Raw genomic sequence first — 14244 nt, 5'->3', positions numbered from 1 at the left:
TAAGCGCTAGTCCTAGCGCGACACAAGTAACGAGACTAGAGGAGATATGAACTCGCTAGCGTCCGAGCCCCGTACATACGACAGATTTGATTTTTACAGACCTGGAGGAGACGCCTATTCTAGACGGAAACTTGCGTTACCCTAATGCCGATCTTACTAGCATTAAGCTTATATCTCGTGTTGTTCCTTATTTAAAGACTAGTACCATGAACGCAAAATGAGTCCCGTCATAGCCTGCGTCTTGACATGGGTGTGACTAGCTAGACTGCTAACGCGCTAGAGCCCAAACAACGTTACACTATCGATGTTAGACTTCAGTCCCAACCTTTAGAGACCGCTCGGCTTGATTTCTCCATATCAAGTTCACGAGAGGCTTTCATGGTTTCTGGCTTTTTTGCGTCTATAGAATAATATAGACTAGACTGGACAGCTTTCGGAACAGTGGTAACCCTAAAGGCTTTAAAAAGTCACGCACAGCAAGACCCACTTCGTTGTCAGATGCCGAATATCGCCTGCATATCCAGAACTGAGTGGTGACACGTCAGCCGTTACCGAAATCAAGCGCGGGATCAGTTAGATTTTGATATGCGGCACATTCCGGTCATGCTTACTTGAAATATCGCTGGATTGGTCGCAGATATTGGTTGCTCGACTATTCAGGTTCATTCAAATCCATCCAGACTGGTTCTTTGACATGTCGCATATTGGAGCCGGTCTCCATGCTCATCGAAGCATGCATCTTCCGGACTATGCTCCTCTGGAACACGACACAGAGTCTACTCCAGTGAATCCCAAGTGTTCGGAGCGAAACGTCATATCAATTATCCTGACAGTCGTTGTCACTCTATCAGCTCTCTGGGGACTGATTGATCTTTCCCGTCGAACTATCAGCGTGGTGAGCGAATCGTTGATCGATAGTAACAAAAGCAACTGTTACTGCGGTACCTCGCTGGCACAGGCTGAGCACCTCAACTGCGTCTTTGATCAGGTGGCGTCGGCTTGGATGCCACCTCAATGCCGCGACGACCAAATATCCTCGCAGTTTGATCATTCGGGGCCCTTGGATGGCGGTCGGTGGCCTTATTACGCAGACAAGAATGGAACCCAACAGCTATCCATACAAGAACTGGCAGAGCTCGGAGGAAAGTTGACACACTATTACACAACGCTACAGTGGCACCTTGTGCACTGCAACTTCATCTGGAGAATGCAGTATTTGGCCTGGACGGAAGGATCACTGATCGTGGGAGATCGTGACGACACGATGCACCACATTACCCACTGCGGTAATCTTTCTCTAGTCCGCGATCCGCTAGAGACCATCGACACTAGTGCCAGTATTGTTCTGAATTCCTCTAGACATCACTTCTGGCGGCAGGAGTATGAGAACTTCCGCCTGTCCACTGATGATGGACATGGAAGTTCAGCTTAGGATACTGATTTCGAAATGCAACACAATTCCTAAAGTAGAGCTTCCACGATACCAACTTGCGAAGACGATCCTTGTGTCTAATCTCTCGTTACCTGGATATGATTTGGCAACACTTCCATATGCTTTGGGAGAAAGAGAGAGGTCTGAGGGTCAAACGCTTTGGGAGTCGAGCAGGATGACGGGGCGGAGATGGTGATCTGCACGTGCACAGACTGTGCTTTCAGAGGATTTGCGGACTGGAGATGCGGGGTGGAGAGAGATGGCCTAGTAGAACCATAGTACACGTGACATGAGTTTCACTTGCGAAACACAAAAAGGCTCCGTCCGCGCTTTCCGTTTCCGAAGTCTGCCTTTCCTACAGGCGACAAGTGAATAATATTTTAGCTTAAATCCGTACGCACCATGACTCGTTCGACAACATGCGACATCACAAACGTCCACATGGAGCTCTGCATCTTGTATTGTGGCCTGTTCGTGGTTGCAATGGCGATCAGGACTTTGAATATGCACGAATCATCATACGTTACGTGGGATGAAGCACAGTTTGTGACACTTCCCTTTTGAGTACCTTAGAAGCTGTTCCTGACCTTGCATAGCTTCGGTCCTCAGATCGGCTTCTCACTGGCACGAAGATTTTATTTTGACATCCACCCACCACTTGGAAAACTGCTTTTTGCCCTCTGTGCGTACGTTACAGATTTTGACAATACATTTCCCTTTCAACCTGGGCAGGCGTATCCGAGTGACCTCAATATTACTTCTCTGCGCTGGTTTAGTGCTTGTTTTGGCGCCCTCTGCGTTCCTCTGACTTATGCAATCGGCCGCAACCTCCAGCTCCACGGCTTCAATGTTTGGCTGATCACCGTAATGGTCCTTTGTGATCATTCATATACGACGATATCCAGGTTCGTCCTGCTGGATCCCATCTTGTTATTCTTTACCTTGCTAAGCATCAAATTCTGGACTGATTGCCAATCATTGCTTGATACTGCTCCTTTCTCAGCGCGTCTGCCCAGTCTTATCCGCGCAGGTTTCAGCGTAGGGTTGGCATGCTGTACAAAATGGTCTGGCTTGCTCACATTGTCTACGCTGGTTATATTTACTATCATTCGGACGTGTAAGCAAGAGTACGCGATTGGCTCGAAATACTCACGGCGCTGCTACCGCCTCTCGGTTTCCATGTGCGCATTGGTCCTTCTACCATGTCTAACTTACATCGGGATCTTCAGCATCCACTTCTGCTTGCTTAATCGCTCAGGTCCAGGCGACGGTTATATGTCTGCGCAGTTCCAGTCGTTACTCCATGGATCCCACGTCGGAAAGTCTGGGCCAAAATTTGTGCGCTCTGATCAATCAGTGACTCTCAAGAACTTTGGATATTCAGGGGGCCTACTATGGAGCTCGGCTAGGAAATATCCTAGTAGTCGCAAAAACTACCAGATCACTTGTACATCGACCAAGCTGAGCACTTCCCAGTTGTGGGTATTCATGCCGCAAAAGACGATCAGTGATCCCAGTAGAACGGGTACTGATGAAATTCAACAAGGAATGAAGGTCCGAATCATGAGTTCAGATAAAAAGTTCTACTTGACAGCTCAAAGTCAAGCAGCTCCTTTGACAAAGAAGCATAAAATGACGGCTGGTATACTGTCGGCGGATCTGTTTACAGGCGAGGAAACATGGATCATTGAGGACTATGCTTCGTGTTCCAAAGCAATTAGCGAGCCTATCAAACTCATCTCGACAACGTTCAGGTTGAGGAATCTACTCCACGACTGCTATCTAGCAGCAGGATTTGAAACGCTTCCAGCTTGGGGTATGTCACAGGTCGAAACAACATGCGTACCAGCCGATATGGCACTGCAGAGGGACACATTATGGCTCGTCGAGGAGCAGTTTGACACTTCAATCGTGGCTCATGCCAACTCGGTTCCAGTCGGCATTCACCATCCTGCGCTTTCATTTCTCAGAAACATGGCTGACATCCACGTTGCCATGTGGAAGGTTCACAGAAGGTTCTCGCGCAGCCCTGATAAGTATGGGAAGCTGGCATCCCAGCCATGGCACTGGCCGTTGATGCAGACGGCGATGAGAATGACATCGTGGAGCTCAAACAGGACCAGATACATCCTACTAGGCAACCCCTTTGTCTACTTCACATCTACACTGTCTGTCTTTGTGGCCCCGATTCTTAGTATGGTACGTCTAGGTCAGCCAAAGGGAAGAAGATCTAGTCCCTACCATGCAAAGAGCGGATACTCATTCTCACTTGCTGGATGGGCAATTCATTTCCTACCATACATGTTAATGGATCGACCGCTGTATTCTCATCATTACTTACCCGCACTATTCTTCGCAATCTTAACCACAGGATGTGTGGCTGAACAAGTGTTGTATGGTTTACCAAGATTCTTAAGAAGTGTAACGTATATGCTTCTCTACGTTGTCCTCTTCTGGAATTTCTGGTACTTTCGAGCCTTTAGTCTTGGAATGAAAGGTTCACACTCGGATTGGCAACATCTACAGTGGTTTAGTTCGTGGCAAATCCGCTGAACAGAGCAATACAGAAGTCCTCTACTTCCTTACTATAGTGCTGTCCTTCAAGTCTATATATGTCTTCTATCATTTGGATATCTTCGACTAAGGTTCTAGGCTAGCTAATTCTGCTTAGGCATCTTGTATAGTACCTTTAGTAAGAGAGAGTTAAGTTAGAACTATTAAGACTATCCAGTAAAAGCAAGATAATTCTCTCGTTCTTCTTATAGTAATAATCTTCTATTCTTCTACCCTTCTTTCTCATTGAGTATTTTTAGTATATGAATAATAATACCTTCTCTCATCCTATAGGTAATATACTAAGGATGAGCTAGATAGATAGAATATAGATCTGAGATATGTTAATGACCGTCGTTGTGAGATTCCGTCCGAAGTGATACTGATGGAACACTCAACAAGCCCGAAAAGATTTGACGTCTTGATTGGTCTCGACCACTTCGGGATCAGTTGTTCTGTAATTTCGCCATCTACGACTGATGAATCAATGTTCATCATGCTTTCAGAGGTCATAGCTCGCAGGACAGTCGGGGCCAAGACGGCCAGATTGACAGCCGTACATTTCATTGCTGATGCGAAGTTGCAGATTTATGACAGTATTGATCGAATGCAACGTGACCTCCAGATATCAAGGCCGCAGCAAGTTCTTTAGTGCTGACACCAAGCACATACAAGGCGAACTGTAGATCTCTAGCGTCCGTTCCGAATCGGGGGACAGCTAGGGGCATTCTTTAGGATGCTTAGAGAAACAGATGCTCAAGTACACTACCTTTTGATGTGCGAGCGGGCTTCGAAAGTAACTTGAAAGATTTTATCTGAGCGGAGCGCACAGTAATCTGCGTTCGATGGGATACAACTGTCTAGCCTTCTCCTTAGACTTATTGTCCTTCCTTTCCGTTCTTGCAATCTTCTCTTTTGCTTTGCTGAACGCCACCGAAGAGCTTTCCACGAATAATTCTCATGATGTTTCTAACTGTAACGTCATGCCGACGCTTGGTGCTGGACGCCTTCGCCGCGGCAATACCCCGCTAGGCTATGTAGCTGGGGCTCCGGTTCACGCACTCCTAGTCGTCAGTCTTGTAGACACTGGCGACGGTCTGATTTGGTGTTGTCTCTCTTGACGGTTTTATCGTCAGGGATTCTCCTCAAAGGGCTGTCCTCGACTCGCGCAATGATGAGAGACATCCCCAATAATTTTTGAGCTGGTACCAATCTCTAGAACAATGCTGTGTTCGTCGGTATCCTGTGCATCGTATAGCTCGATGTCACCTCGCCAATTGACTTCTTCGTATGCAATCAAAAACTCTTGAAGAGCATTTAAAAACGTTCTATCGATGTGAGGCACTTTGAGAGACCCTCCAATCCCACATCATACGCGTAGATGGTCTCGAAAGAACACTGTATTTCATCTATTTGGTCATCGTCATTGATCATTTGAGATTCGCATAGTCATATGTCTGCTGCGAGCGTGCAATGGAGAAATTCTCTAGGCCTTCTGTCCAAGGGTCTCGACAGAAATTTCTTCCTGTCGTCAAGATACTCGTCGATGTATGTAAATGGCACCTCGATCTTTTGTTTAATTGAGACTGGAGCGGAGGGTTGAGTCAGAAAGGCCGTACGAGTGCGCGGCGGGCTGTAAGAGGTTGTTATTGTAACAGTTGGAACATGCTTTCCATGTCGATGTTTCTTTGAACGCTTCCACCTTCCAGAGCTGCTGCGCAACCTTATCAAGATCTTGCGCCCATTGACGATCATAGATGCTTCTGTCGCCTTCTTGGGATCTCCGAAATACCTGTGAAAAATCGAATGACCGATTCATGGCCTTTACATTCAGATCTTGTTCAGCGTCAGTTCTGCCAGTTGATTGGTCGCGATGTTACTGGCGAGTATCAAGGTGACAAATAAGCTGAGCAAGCCTCATTATGTCGTACGAGACTCTTGAGAGCTAGACATGCGAATATGCTTAGGAGGGAAGTCCCTGTGTATTGGCATCATCGATTAGCTCCCAACGTATCTGGATGCTATCAGTCTTGGTCCATCCCCTCCCAATCAGAAAGATGCCGGCGAGTGATTCAGAGGCTCCCAATCATTCTCGCAAGTTTCAACCCGCTGAATTCAGAACACATAGTAGAGGACACATCGTGATATGGTAAAACAATGGAAAATATAGAATACAGACTTGACATCACCAGTATAGAGGGCGGGAGAGAATCAGTATCAACTGACCTGGCCATAGCACTAAGCTTGGAGTTGAGCCAGCGGTGATGCCGGCACTAGGATTATCCTGATGTTTCAACTCCCGACGAAACAATCAACGTGATTCTGATCGGTGTCTTGGATCCACTTGACATTGCGTAATTCTAAGTTCTTGATCGATGTACCAATTTCGGCACGAAGCTGAAAGAGACTACTTGCCCGTATGGAGAGAGACTCCAAACATACACTGCTCCATCTTGATAATGCTAGGGAGGAGAGCAGTGGACCCGCGTCAAATTCTGCTGGGCGGCATTGACCCTCAAGAATGAAACTCTTCGCACTTCTCGCATTGGCAACCAAGCGATGTAACGCACTGTTCCTATGAAGCATAAAGCCAGGCTCTTGCTTCCATGATTCGCAGTCAAGGGTAATGACAACATGAATCTCCTTAACGTCGATCTGTGATAAATCGTCGCATTGATATGATGACGTCATGTCATCTCGCAACGTGAGATCGTTATATACGTTGTCCCATGGATGTGCCAGTAAGTGAGCTTTCGATGTGACGCGGAGCTGCTTGAGCGAGAGTCCGCTCCTAGACAGAGCCAAAAGTACTCGCGATTGGTTGAACTGATCAAAGCAGAACATCCCGCCGCGGTCGAGAATGCCGTCCGGATCTGTTGTTCCATCCATCGTCCAAAGGATGTCAAACTCGTTCTTATATCCCACACAACTTCCATCTCCATCGTCCCATATCTCAAGGATGAGTTCGGTGTTCCGGTTTCGGCGCAGATTCTCGAAGGCGCTTTGCAGCCTATCAATGATACCTCCTCGTGAGCATAACAACTCATACTCGTAGAGAGCAGACAAGAGTGACTCGACGATGTCTCGTACGACACCTTGAGGATCCATTGGGGGGCTCTTACGTAGAGCCCTCCGTAGTTCGTAGATAGTCGTATGTCTCGGAGCTTGAGTATTGATGCCGATGTTCTGTATATATGGTGCTATCATTGCAGACGTGCACATATCCTCCAGTCTTGTTAGTCCAGCCTCGGTGATCTGTATGTTGAGATATGGAAAAGCCTTTGCAGCAAAAGTCCGAGATATCAGAGAGGCAATTGTTCGGCTGGCAAGTCTAAGGGACTTCAAGGTCGAGGTCTCCGCATGCTTAGCGATAAGCAAAATAATGTCGGGAGAAATTACTGCCATGCTCCAGTTGCTCGCTTTGTCGTGTTTGTTGATAAGATCTTCGTTCTGAGATGTCTTTTCTTGGTTGGAATGTGATAGGAGATCGAGGCAGAAGGACATGTGTCCATTAGTTGCAACGCTGATGGCGGAACCACGCTACCGTTCCCTGATTCTCGCAGGTATCTTGAAAACAAAGCAGTTGTTGGCGCCGACGCGTCGGGAGATCTGCAAATCACATGTGCTCTACTGTACCAATAGTGTCTTGATCACGTACCAAAGACTCAAAAGATAAAGCCATCCACAAGTGGCTCCGCCAGAATCGTGAGCCGGACACTCATGCCCAACGTTTGTGCTTAGAGTTCCACCATCACACAGCTTTTGGTAGCGTAGATCAGCGGTCTGGATCCACTTGCTTATGGCTCCATGCGCAAGCGTCAGCAGTAGATCATCTGACAAGCGACTTTTCATCCGGTCATGCAGTCGTGGAGCTAGTCAGGCTATAACGATCCTCTTACTGGGAGCGCATCCGTGATTTTTCGTCGAACTACAGAAGCCACCAGTAGCATGAGCTTGTCGGCTGGCAGCACCACTTACAGTCAAATCTCTGTACACACGCCTGCTAATCTGATTGGTACGGATCTGTCCGGTGGTCTGGCGAAATCCTTACTCCAACAAATTCAGCAGTTATCCAGGTCTTTGACCAAGGTCACAGTCCAACAACAAGCCAGACAATCTGGTAGACTTCGTAATGACGGGTCTCAAATCTGCAAGTCTCGCTATCTATATGGTGCGCGAGCTTGAAGTCTTTTGATCAAAAAGTGAGACCAGCCTAGAATAGTGTGGCCCGAAGTCGAAACTACAATTACAGAGACACGAGGTGTTTACTGTGCTCATTTGTGGTTCGCCGGTCCTTAAACTCGGGTCAAGGACTGCGGCCGTACGGCCGAATCGGGGGTAAGACAATGCGGCTTAGACAAGTAGGCCGTACGCCGTTAGCCTAGATGCGAGGCGCTCGGGACAAGAGGACGTTACCCTGGGTCCTATGTACCTCAAATTAGACTTCGTGACAAGGGGAGTAGGGCGCGGTCGCCTGTGCCTAGCAACTCGTATTGTAGACGTGCAAGGATTCGCCGAGATCCGAGAATAGCTTCGCGTGCTGACATAGCCGGTCATTGGTCGCAGCGGGACGTGCACAAAATTGAAGCTATTATTATCGATCATGAAATCAAGCTTGAAAAGCAAGGCGTGATTAAGTCATGGCGTCTTGGTAGGAAGGATTGTATAGCCGAGTAGATACGGCTTCACATCAACTGAAAGGGGTGATTCTTTGCCCGACCTAGAGTCTTCGTAAGAAGTCATGTTGAGTGCACACAGCACAGACAGTGACGAAGTCACGGTACTTTGCGTTTTCCCAGATCTGGCCACGGAGCTTGAATGTAATCAAGTCAGGTGCAGTCACATCGTGACGCATTTGTTCATGGCCTATTGCTATGAGAACCTGGACGTCACGGATTGGACGACCTACCTTGGACCGCAAATGCAACTTGATGTCGTGACTATAACAAAAAAGAGAAGTATTTTGAATACTGAAGTTCGATGCGGCCTGTTACCAGGCCAGGTTTGATGATAAAGACAGGGAAAAACATCACAATTGCGCGGAATCTCATTTTTGGAATAACACTCTCAAAACGAACTCAACAAACACCAGACCAAGGCCAAATTACTCGCGGAAGTGAGCTCTATCGACACGATGGGGACTCAGATAGCCGCCGGGTCGAAATGGCCAGTGGTTGGGCAAAGAGACCCAAACCCAGGCGCCCACGGTCGCGAGATCAAGAACAAAATCAACGCATTGATGGAATGCGCCCGCGGAAAGGCCAAAACTGGCAAAACCAAAGCGTATCCCCAAGGAAAGGTCAACGAGATCTTCAGATCCATCCTTGAATTGGTGGAAGAGGCCCCGAAGGGCCCGGGAGAGGCCATGCACCCAGAGGCGACCACCAAGGACGACCTCGATGCGTTTGATTTGATTTGATTTGATTTGTTTTGATTTGATTTGATTTTCTCAAGCTATTTACCCCGCAAGGGGTATGAGCTGTCTATCATAAACAAGATTTCTAGCCAATCACAATCATCGGTCTTAGTTATATAAGGAGGGTGAAGGTCTCTCAGACCTTGAACTAGTCGCGCACGCCTAAAACTCCAAAGTGCTCTCTTGTAAAGAGTGACTCCACACTTCCATTCCTTGATTGTTAGATGGTGTAGGCCTTCTCCATAGAGGTGATTCTCTATGTTGTGTTCTTCCTTATTAGCTAAACACTACTTGGAGGCGATTGGATCAAGGTAGTAGTCGTGTTGTTGTAGTTGGGTGGAGAGCACCTCCATGTCAATCTGTCAGGTTCATTCTGTCACTTGTTACTCATATTTGTCTTTGCAATCTTCCTGTTTTGCTGGCGTAGTCAATGGTGGCTTTAACGGCGTTCAGATCTGGTTGCCATTTGTCCTTTTCGCCATCGATCTTCTAGGTGAGTATTCTGTATACTCACAAGAAAGGGGAGGAATTAGTCCCTAGGTGAGACCGATCGCGAAAAACACAGGGGACGGCAGTTTAACACCGAAACACGGCGAAGGGTCGTCTAGTCGCTTTGCCGATTCACGAACTGGATACGAGGGCCTGCTTAGGCTCTCTGCGATTCTGGTAGGAATGGATCTGGGTTATGGCTGACCGAGGAGGACGTCGGCAGGTTGGTCGCCTGCAATCGGAGGAAAAGAGTCTCGGGATCGGATCCCTCGAACGTACTTCGACATTACGACCTGGGACTTAGATGGATCCCGTCTGAATACCGACTGGTGGCGGACATTACGCTTCGCTGCGAACAGATTTTACAACAAATCCGGATTGGCATCCTGACATCTGGCCCAGAGGAAGGGACTGCGTTCCTCGACTTCGACAGAGCTGGATGCCACCGGAGACGACGGAAGGGAAACGAACCTGGATGTCGACTCTGGATAACTCTAACCAATGGAGACCCCATTGGGAGATTCATGAGCGGGATGCTCCCACAAGCGATGATTGAATCCTCGGAAGGGAGCTCTCCTGTATATTCGACAGCCTATGCCAGCGGCGGCTCTGGCATTGCGCTCTTCCCCCAGCTCACCTGTCGATAAACTCTCGGAGACACGGAATCTCCATCATATCTTGGTCCTTTGGATTAATTTCCTTGATAGATTTCGGAACCTCTACACATGGAGGGAACGGAAGGACCGCTAGCGTATCGCAGCACGCTTAAAAGGACTTCACCCTGTTCCATATGATGTCCCCTACTTGAGAAGGAAGGGGGTTACTTTCCTTTGGCTGGGACGGCCCTGTTAGGGACCCGAAAAATCCGAGAAGGTGTTAACGTCGTCTGCGCTATGGTATTGCATCTTCGGGATGATATCATAGGTCATGCAGAGCGTCAAGCCTCAACACCTCCGGTCCCTTCCCCCCGGGCGGGCTCATCGAAAAACCGCAAGCAGGACGATCTGGATGACGTGATTTATACTGGTTCTCCAGGCTTTCAAGTCGAATGATTCTGGAAGGAAGACTGACTGGTTCGCGTAGATGGGCTTCTCCGATCAGCGGCGCGTTGGTAGAGACTACTTCGGGGTCTCTTTAGATACGTGACATGGTTGAGCTGAGAAGCGGAACTGATAGACACTACTGGGTGCCGGCTGCCGCTAGCGATTAGGCCGCTTGGAAGGCATTTGACAGGTCCATCAAAGAGATCAAGCAAGACCGCATCCAGCTCAAGACTCCTGTGAAGCTAAGGATGCTCGCACCGTAGCCTGACGCGAAGCGGAAGCACGGCTCTGTTGAGGAGGCCAGGATGGACGAAGGCCATCGGCAGAAGCGGCTCAGCAAAGATGGCACCAGAGGATTGGTCAGGGTACGCAACCACCTCATCGCACGGCCTGTGCCCGCGGTGGAGGACTCTGCAGGTGGCGCGTCACAAGTAACCGACCCGGCGGGAAGCCTACCGCCAAGCGCGCAGAAGGCTGTTCTTAACTGACGCGGACAGTGAAGATGAGGATGTCGAGGAAGGGGACGGGGCAGAAGGCACAGAGGACCCAGAAGACACGAGTGGGACTGGGGAGACCGGCGGCAGTGGTGGTGGCGATGTTGACGATGGTAGCAGTTCACGGTCGGTGGTTCTCAAGCGGTTGGCAAACCAGGTGCAGTGGTTGCAAGACAGTCGTGAATGCTGCAACACGTATCGTATAGCAATTGCGGGCGTTCAGTACGCAATGAGCCAAGCGACAACAAAGATGTTAGCAGCGCACGGGTAGTCTTTCAATTAGTGTCTCTATATCTGTCTATCACTCTCTCTCTCTCTATCTATCTTTCTCTCCATCTATCTATCTATCTCTCTCTCTCCCTGTCTCTTAGCTCTCTCACACACACAGTCTACTCTCTCTCCGCTCTCTCACTCACACATCTACCTCCTCACACAGATCTGCGATCTTGCAGGGGAGCAAAATGCCAAACGCAAAGAGAAAGGTCAAAGCGGAAGAAGAGAAGCAGCACAACAAGATCAACTCCGGAAAGGCTCTCGTGAGATACGATTTATTCTAACACAATTCTGAGTAAGCCCAGAGTATGGTGCTCTTTTTGCCTTGCTAACGGAGACAGGTCCGCCAAGAAAGATTCTCCTATTGTACTCAGGGGTAAGGGCCGAAAATACCACGTATTCCCTCGGATCCTGGAAATCTGTACCAAAAAGCTTCGAAAAACTTCAATCTTAGCTTCAAGGATAACCGCATCTGCGTTGACCTTGACTCACTCAACTGGCGGGGTCACAGACTGGCCCATGGACCACAGGAGAAGACAACCCTTGTCGCACGAGATAACTACGAAGGGGACACCAGGAGCCAGGATCGGATTCAGAGCGTTTATAATATAGTGAACTACTAATAACATCTACTTTAGAAGTAAGAAACCTAGACAAAGGGTTTTAAAGTAAATAGATAGTAAGAAAATACTAATTAGTCTACCAAGCTCTCTCTTATCTCTCCTTGAACCCTGGGAAATCTTTCCCTACCCTATACTCATTTGCTCTTGCCATAACATATAGGAAATCTTCATGTTTATTCATTGCTGACAGTTCGCCTGTAGGAATGAATGTGTCCATGTTTTTGACAAGATCAGGATGCTGTGCAAACACGTTGTCGATAGTCTGGAGCACCTGTGAAGGACTTGGGCGTGCAGAAGGTTTGAATTCAAGCATATTGTCAACCAAATCATGGAGCTCTTCGGAGAATTGAAAGAACTGGTCGTTTCGGTTATGCTTGCGTGTCTCAATTGTTGTCATACCGTCTTCTGGTTTCTGTGCGAAGTTCAATTGTTCTTTGGGCTTGCCTTGGTTTCTGCATTCCAAGATAGGAGCTTGGCCTCTCATAAGACACAGCGCAAGCATACCAATCTGCCATATGTTGGTTTTAGCAGTAACCCATTGTACTTCTGGTTCTTTGCTTGAATCTACTCTCCAATCACCATCATCATCTGTAGAGAGTTCAGGTGGTGCAAATGGCTGACAACAGCCGTCCAATGGGTCTTCGCGATCTATCTCCGTACCTGCCTGCAAGTCTCGAAAGCGAGAGTTGCCAAAGTCGGCCATCTTGGGTGTGGGATATATGGCAAAGTGATGAGAGTCTGGCCGGTCGAACAACACATTGCCAGCCTGGAGATCCTTGTGTACCATTCCTATCGACTCCATCGACACTGCAACCCTGATCATAGTCCTGACAAAATACCATATGAACGGCTCAGGTACAGAGATTGAGACTTTTAGACCCATGACTTTCTTGGTGGCTGCTCTCTGAGCTCTGACTATGTCGTATATGGTGCCGTATGCGCAGTATTCAAAGTATAGTTTGTAGATAAATTTTGCGTTGTTAGGCGGACTGAATCCCAACGTCCGAGTGATGTATTTCTCCAGACCTTGGCCAGTAGATGCGAGTTCTGCAAACAATCGGATGGCGTTATCAAACTCAAGAGGAGTGCCGCCAATCTCATCGTTCTTCCAATGGCCAGGATCGTCATATGTGGCTTGTCCAGGTGTAACTTGCTTAACAACCATATGGTCAACTATGCGATTGGTTGTTGAGTCAGTCTGGCACCATAGCCCTACGACTCCATCCCCACCAGAGCCAACATATCCAGACGGTAGCCATGTTCCAGTACCTGCAGGAGGTTTGAATGTGCCCGTAACGAAGCGATCCTCAAGATTGCGCTTTACCGCACGTGCCAAACTGTGAAGCCTCGTTGTGAAAGGCTGTAGACCAGCATATTCGTCTGCCATGATGTTGGTAGTGTGATGTAGCAATAAAGTCCATGACATGAGTTCACAGACAGTGGTGGGTACATGACAATGAATTGCTTTGTTCAATACTAACCGGATGCAGAAAGCTAGAAGCGTTTGTTACACAAAGAGACGCATTCCTACAGACAGATGTGATATGTGCATTTTGAACAAAGAATCGGTTCGAAACTACCTAGGGAGTTTCCTCACATAGGATACAACTCACCTAGGTGGTTACGTCCACCAGAGAGGGTATGCCCTGTTTCATTCTACCGGGGGTCAGGGTTAGGGCAAATCGGCGGCTTGTTGATGGAGGGTAGAGGGCTGGTCAACTGGCGTAATTTGTTTGCGGTCGCGAACACTGATGAGGACAGGGTTGTTAGATTGGGTCTTGGTGGTTTCTGTCGCTGAAGCGGTCACAAAGCACTGTGGTGGTGAGTGGTAGACAGCGGCAGTTGATGCCTGAGTTTGGGAGTGATATCTGCTCCAAGTGTTGACTTGGCGCACAGACGACAAGGGGCTTATCTTTGTGCT

General features: G+C 48.2%; 5 protein-coding genes across 5 annotated transcripts; 2 read left to right on the top strand and 3 right to left on the bottom strand.

Annotated features, from left to right (window-relative positions):
• Positions 1–931: 931 nt before the first annotated feature.
• M436DRAFT_32312 (uncharacterized protein) lies at positions 932–1285 on the top strand (the record flags this gene model as incomplete). Its single annotated transcript, XM_013566915.1, has 1 exon — positions 932–1285. A coding segment is annotated over one exon (354 nt), but the record flags the coding sequence as incomplete, so codon positions are not given.
• Positions 1286–1834: 549 nt separating this feature from the next.
• On the top strand, positions 1835–3985 carry M436DRAFT_68366 (PMT-domain-containing protein; the record flags this gene model as incomplete). The annotated part of the gene is made up of 2 exons (XM_013566933.1): positions 1835–1974; positions 2029–3985. 2 exons carry the CDS (start codon positions 1835–1837, stop codon positions 3983–3985), a joined length of 2097 nt encoding a protein of 698 aa, XP_013422387.1.
• Positions 3986–5117: 1132 nt separating this feature from the next.
• M436DRAFT_58958 (uncharacterized protein) lies at positions 5118–5348 on the bottom strand (the record flags this gene model as incomplete). Its single annotated transcript, XM_013566919.1, has 1 exon — positions 5118–5348. A coding segment is annotated over one exon (231 nt), but the record flags the coding sequence as incomplete, so codon positions are not given.
• Positions 5349–6277: 929 nt separating this feature from the next.
• M436DRAFT_68365 (uncharacterized protein) lies at positions 6278–7489 on the bottom strand (the record flags this gene model as incomplete). The annotated part of the gene is made up of 1 exon (XM_013566932.1): positions 6278–7489. The coding sequence occupies one exon, from the start codon at positions 7487–7489 to the stop codon at positions 6278–6280; it is 1212 nt and encodes a 403-aa protein (XP_013422386.1).
• A 5090-nt stretch (positions 7490–12579) lies between these two features.
• On the bottom strand, positions 12580–13560 carry M436DRAFT_31453 (uncharacterized protein; the record flags this gene model as incomplete). The annotated part of the gene is made up of 1 exon (XM_013566914.1): positions 12580–13560. A coding segment is annotated over one exon (981 nt), but the record flags the coding sequence as incomplete, so codon positions are not given.
• Positions 13561–14244: the final 684 nt, after the last annotated feature.

Source organism: Aureobasidium namibiae (genome assembly GCF_000721765.1).
Source record: "Aureobasidium namibiae CBS 147.97 unplaced genomic scaffold scaffold_34, whole genome shotgun sequence".
NCBI lineage: Eukaryota > Fungi > Ascomycota > Dothideomycetes > Dothideales > Saccotheciaceae > Aureobasidium > Aureobasidium namibiae.
The sequence above is the reverse complement of the archived record's forward strand: the minus strand, read 5'-3'. Positions and strand labels throughout refer to the sequence as shown.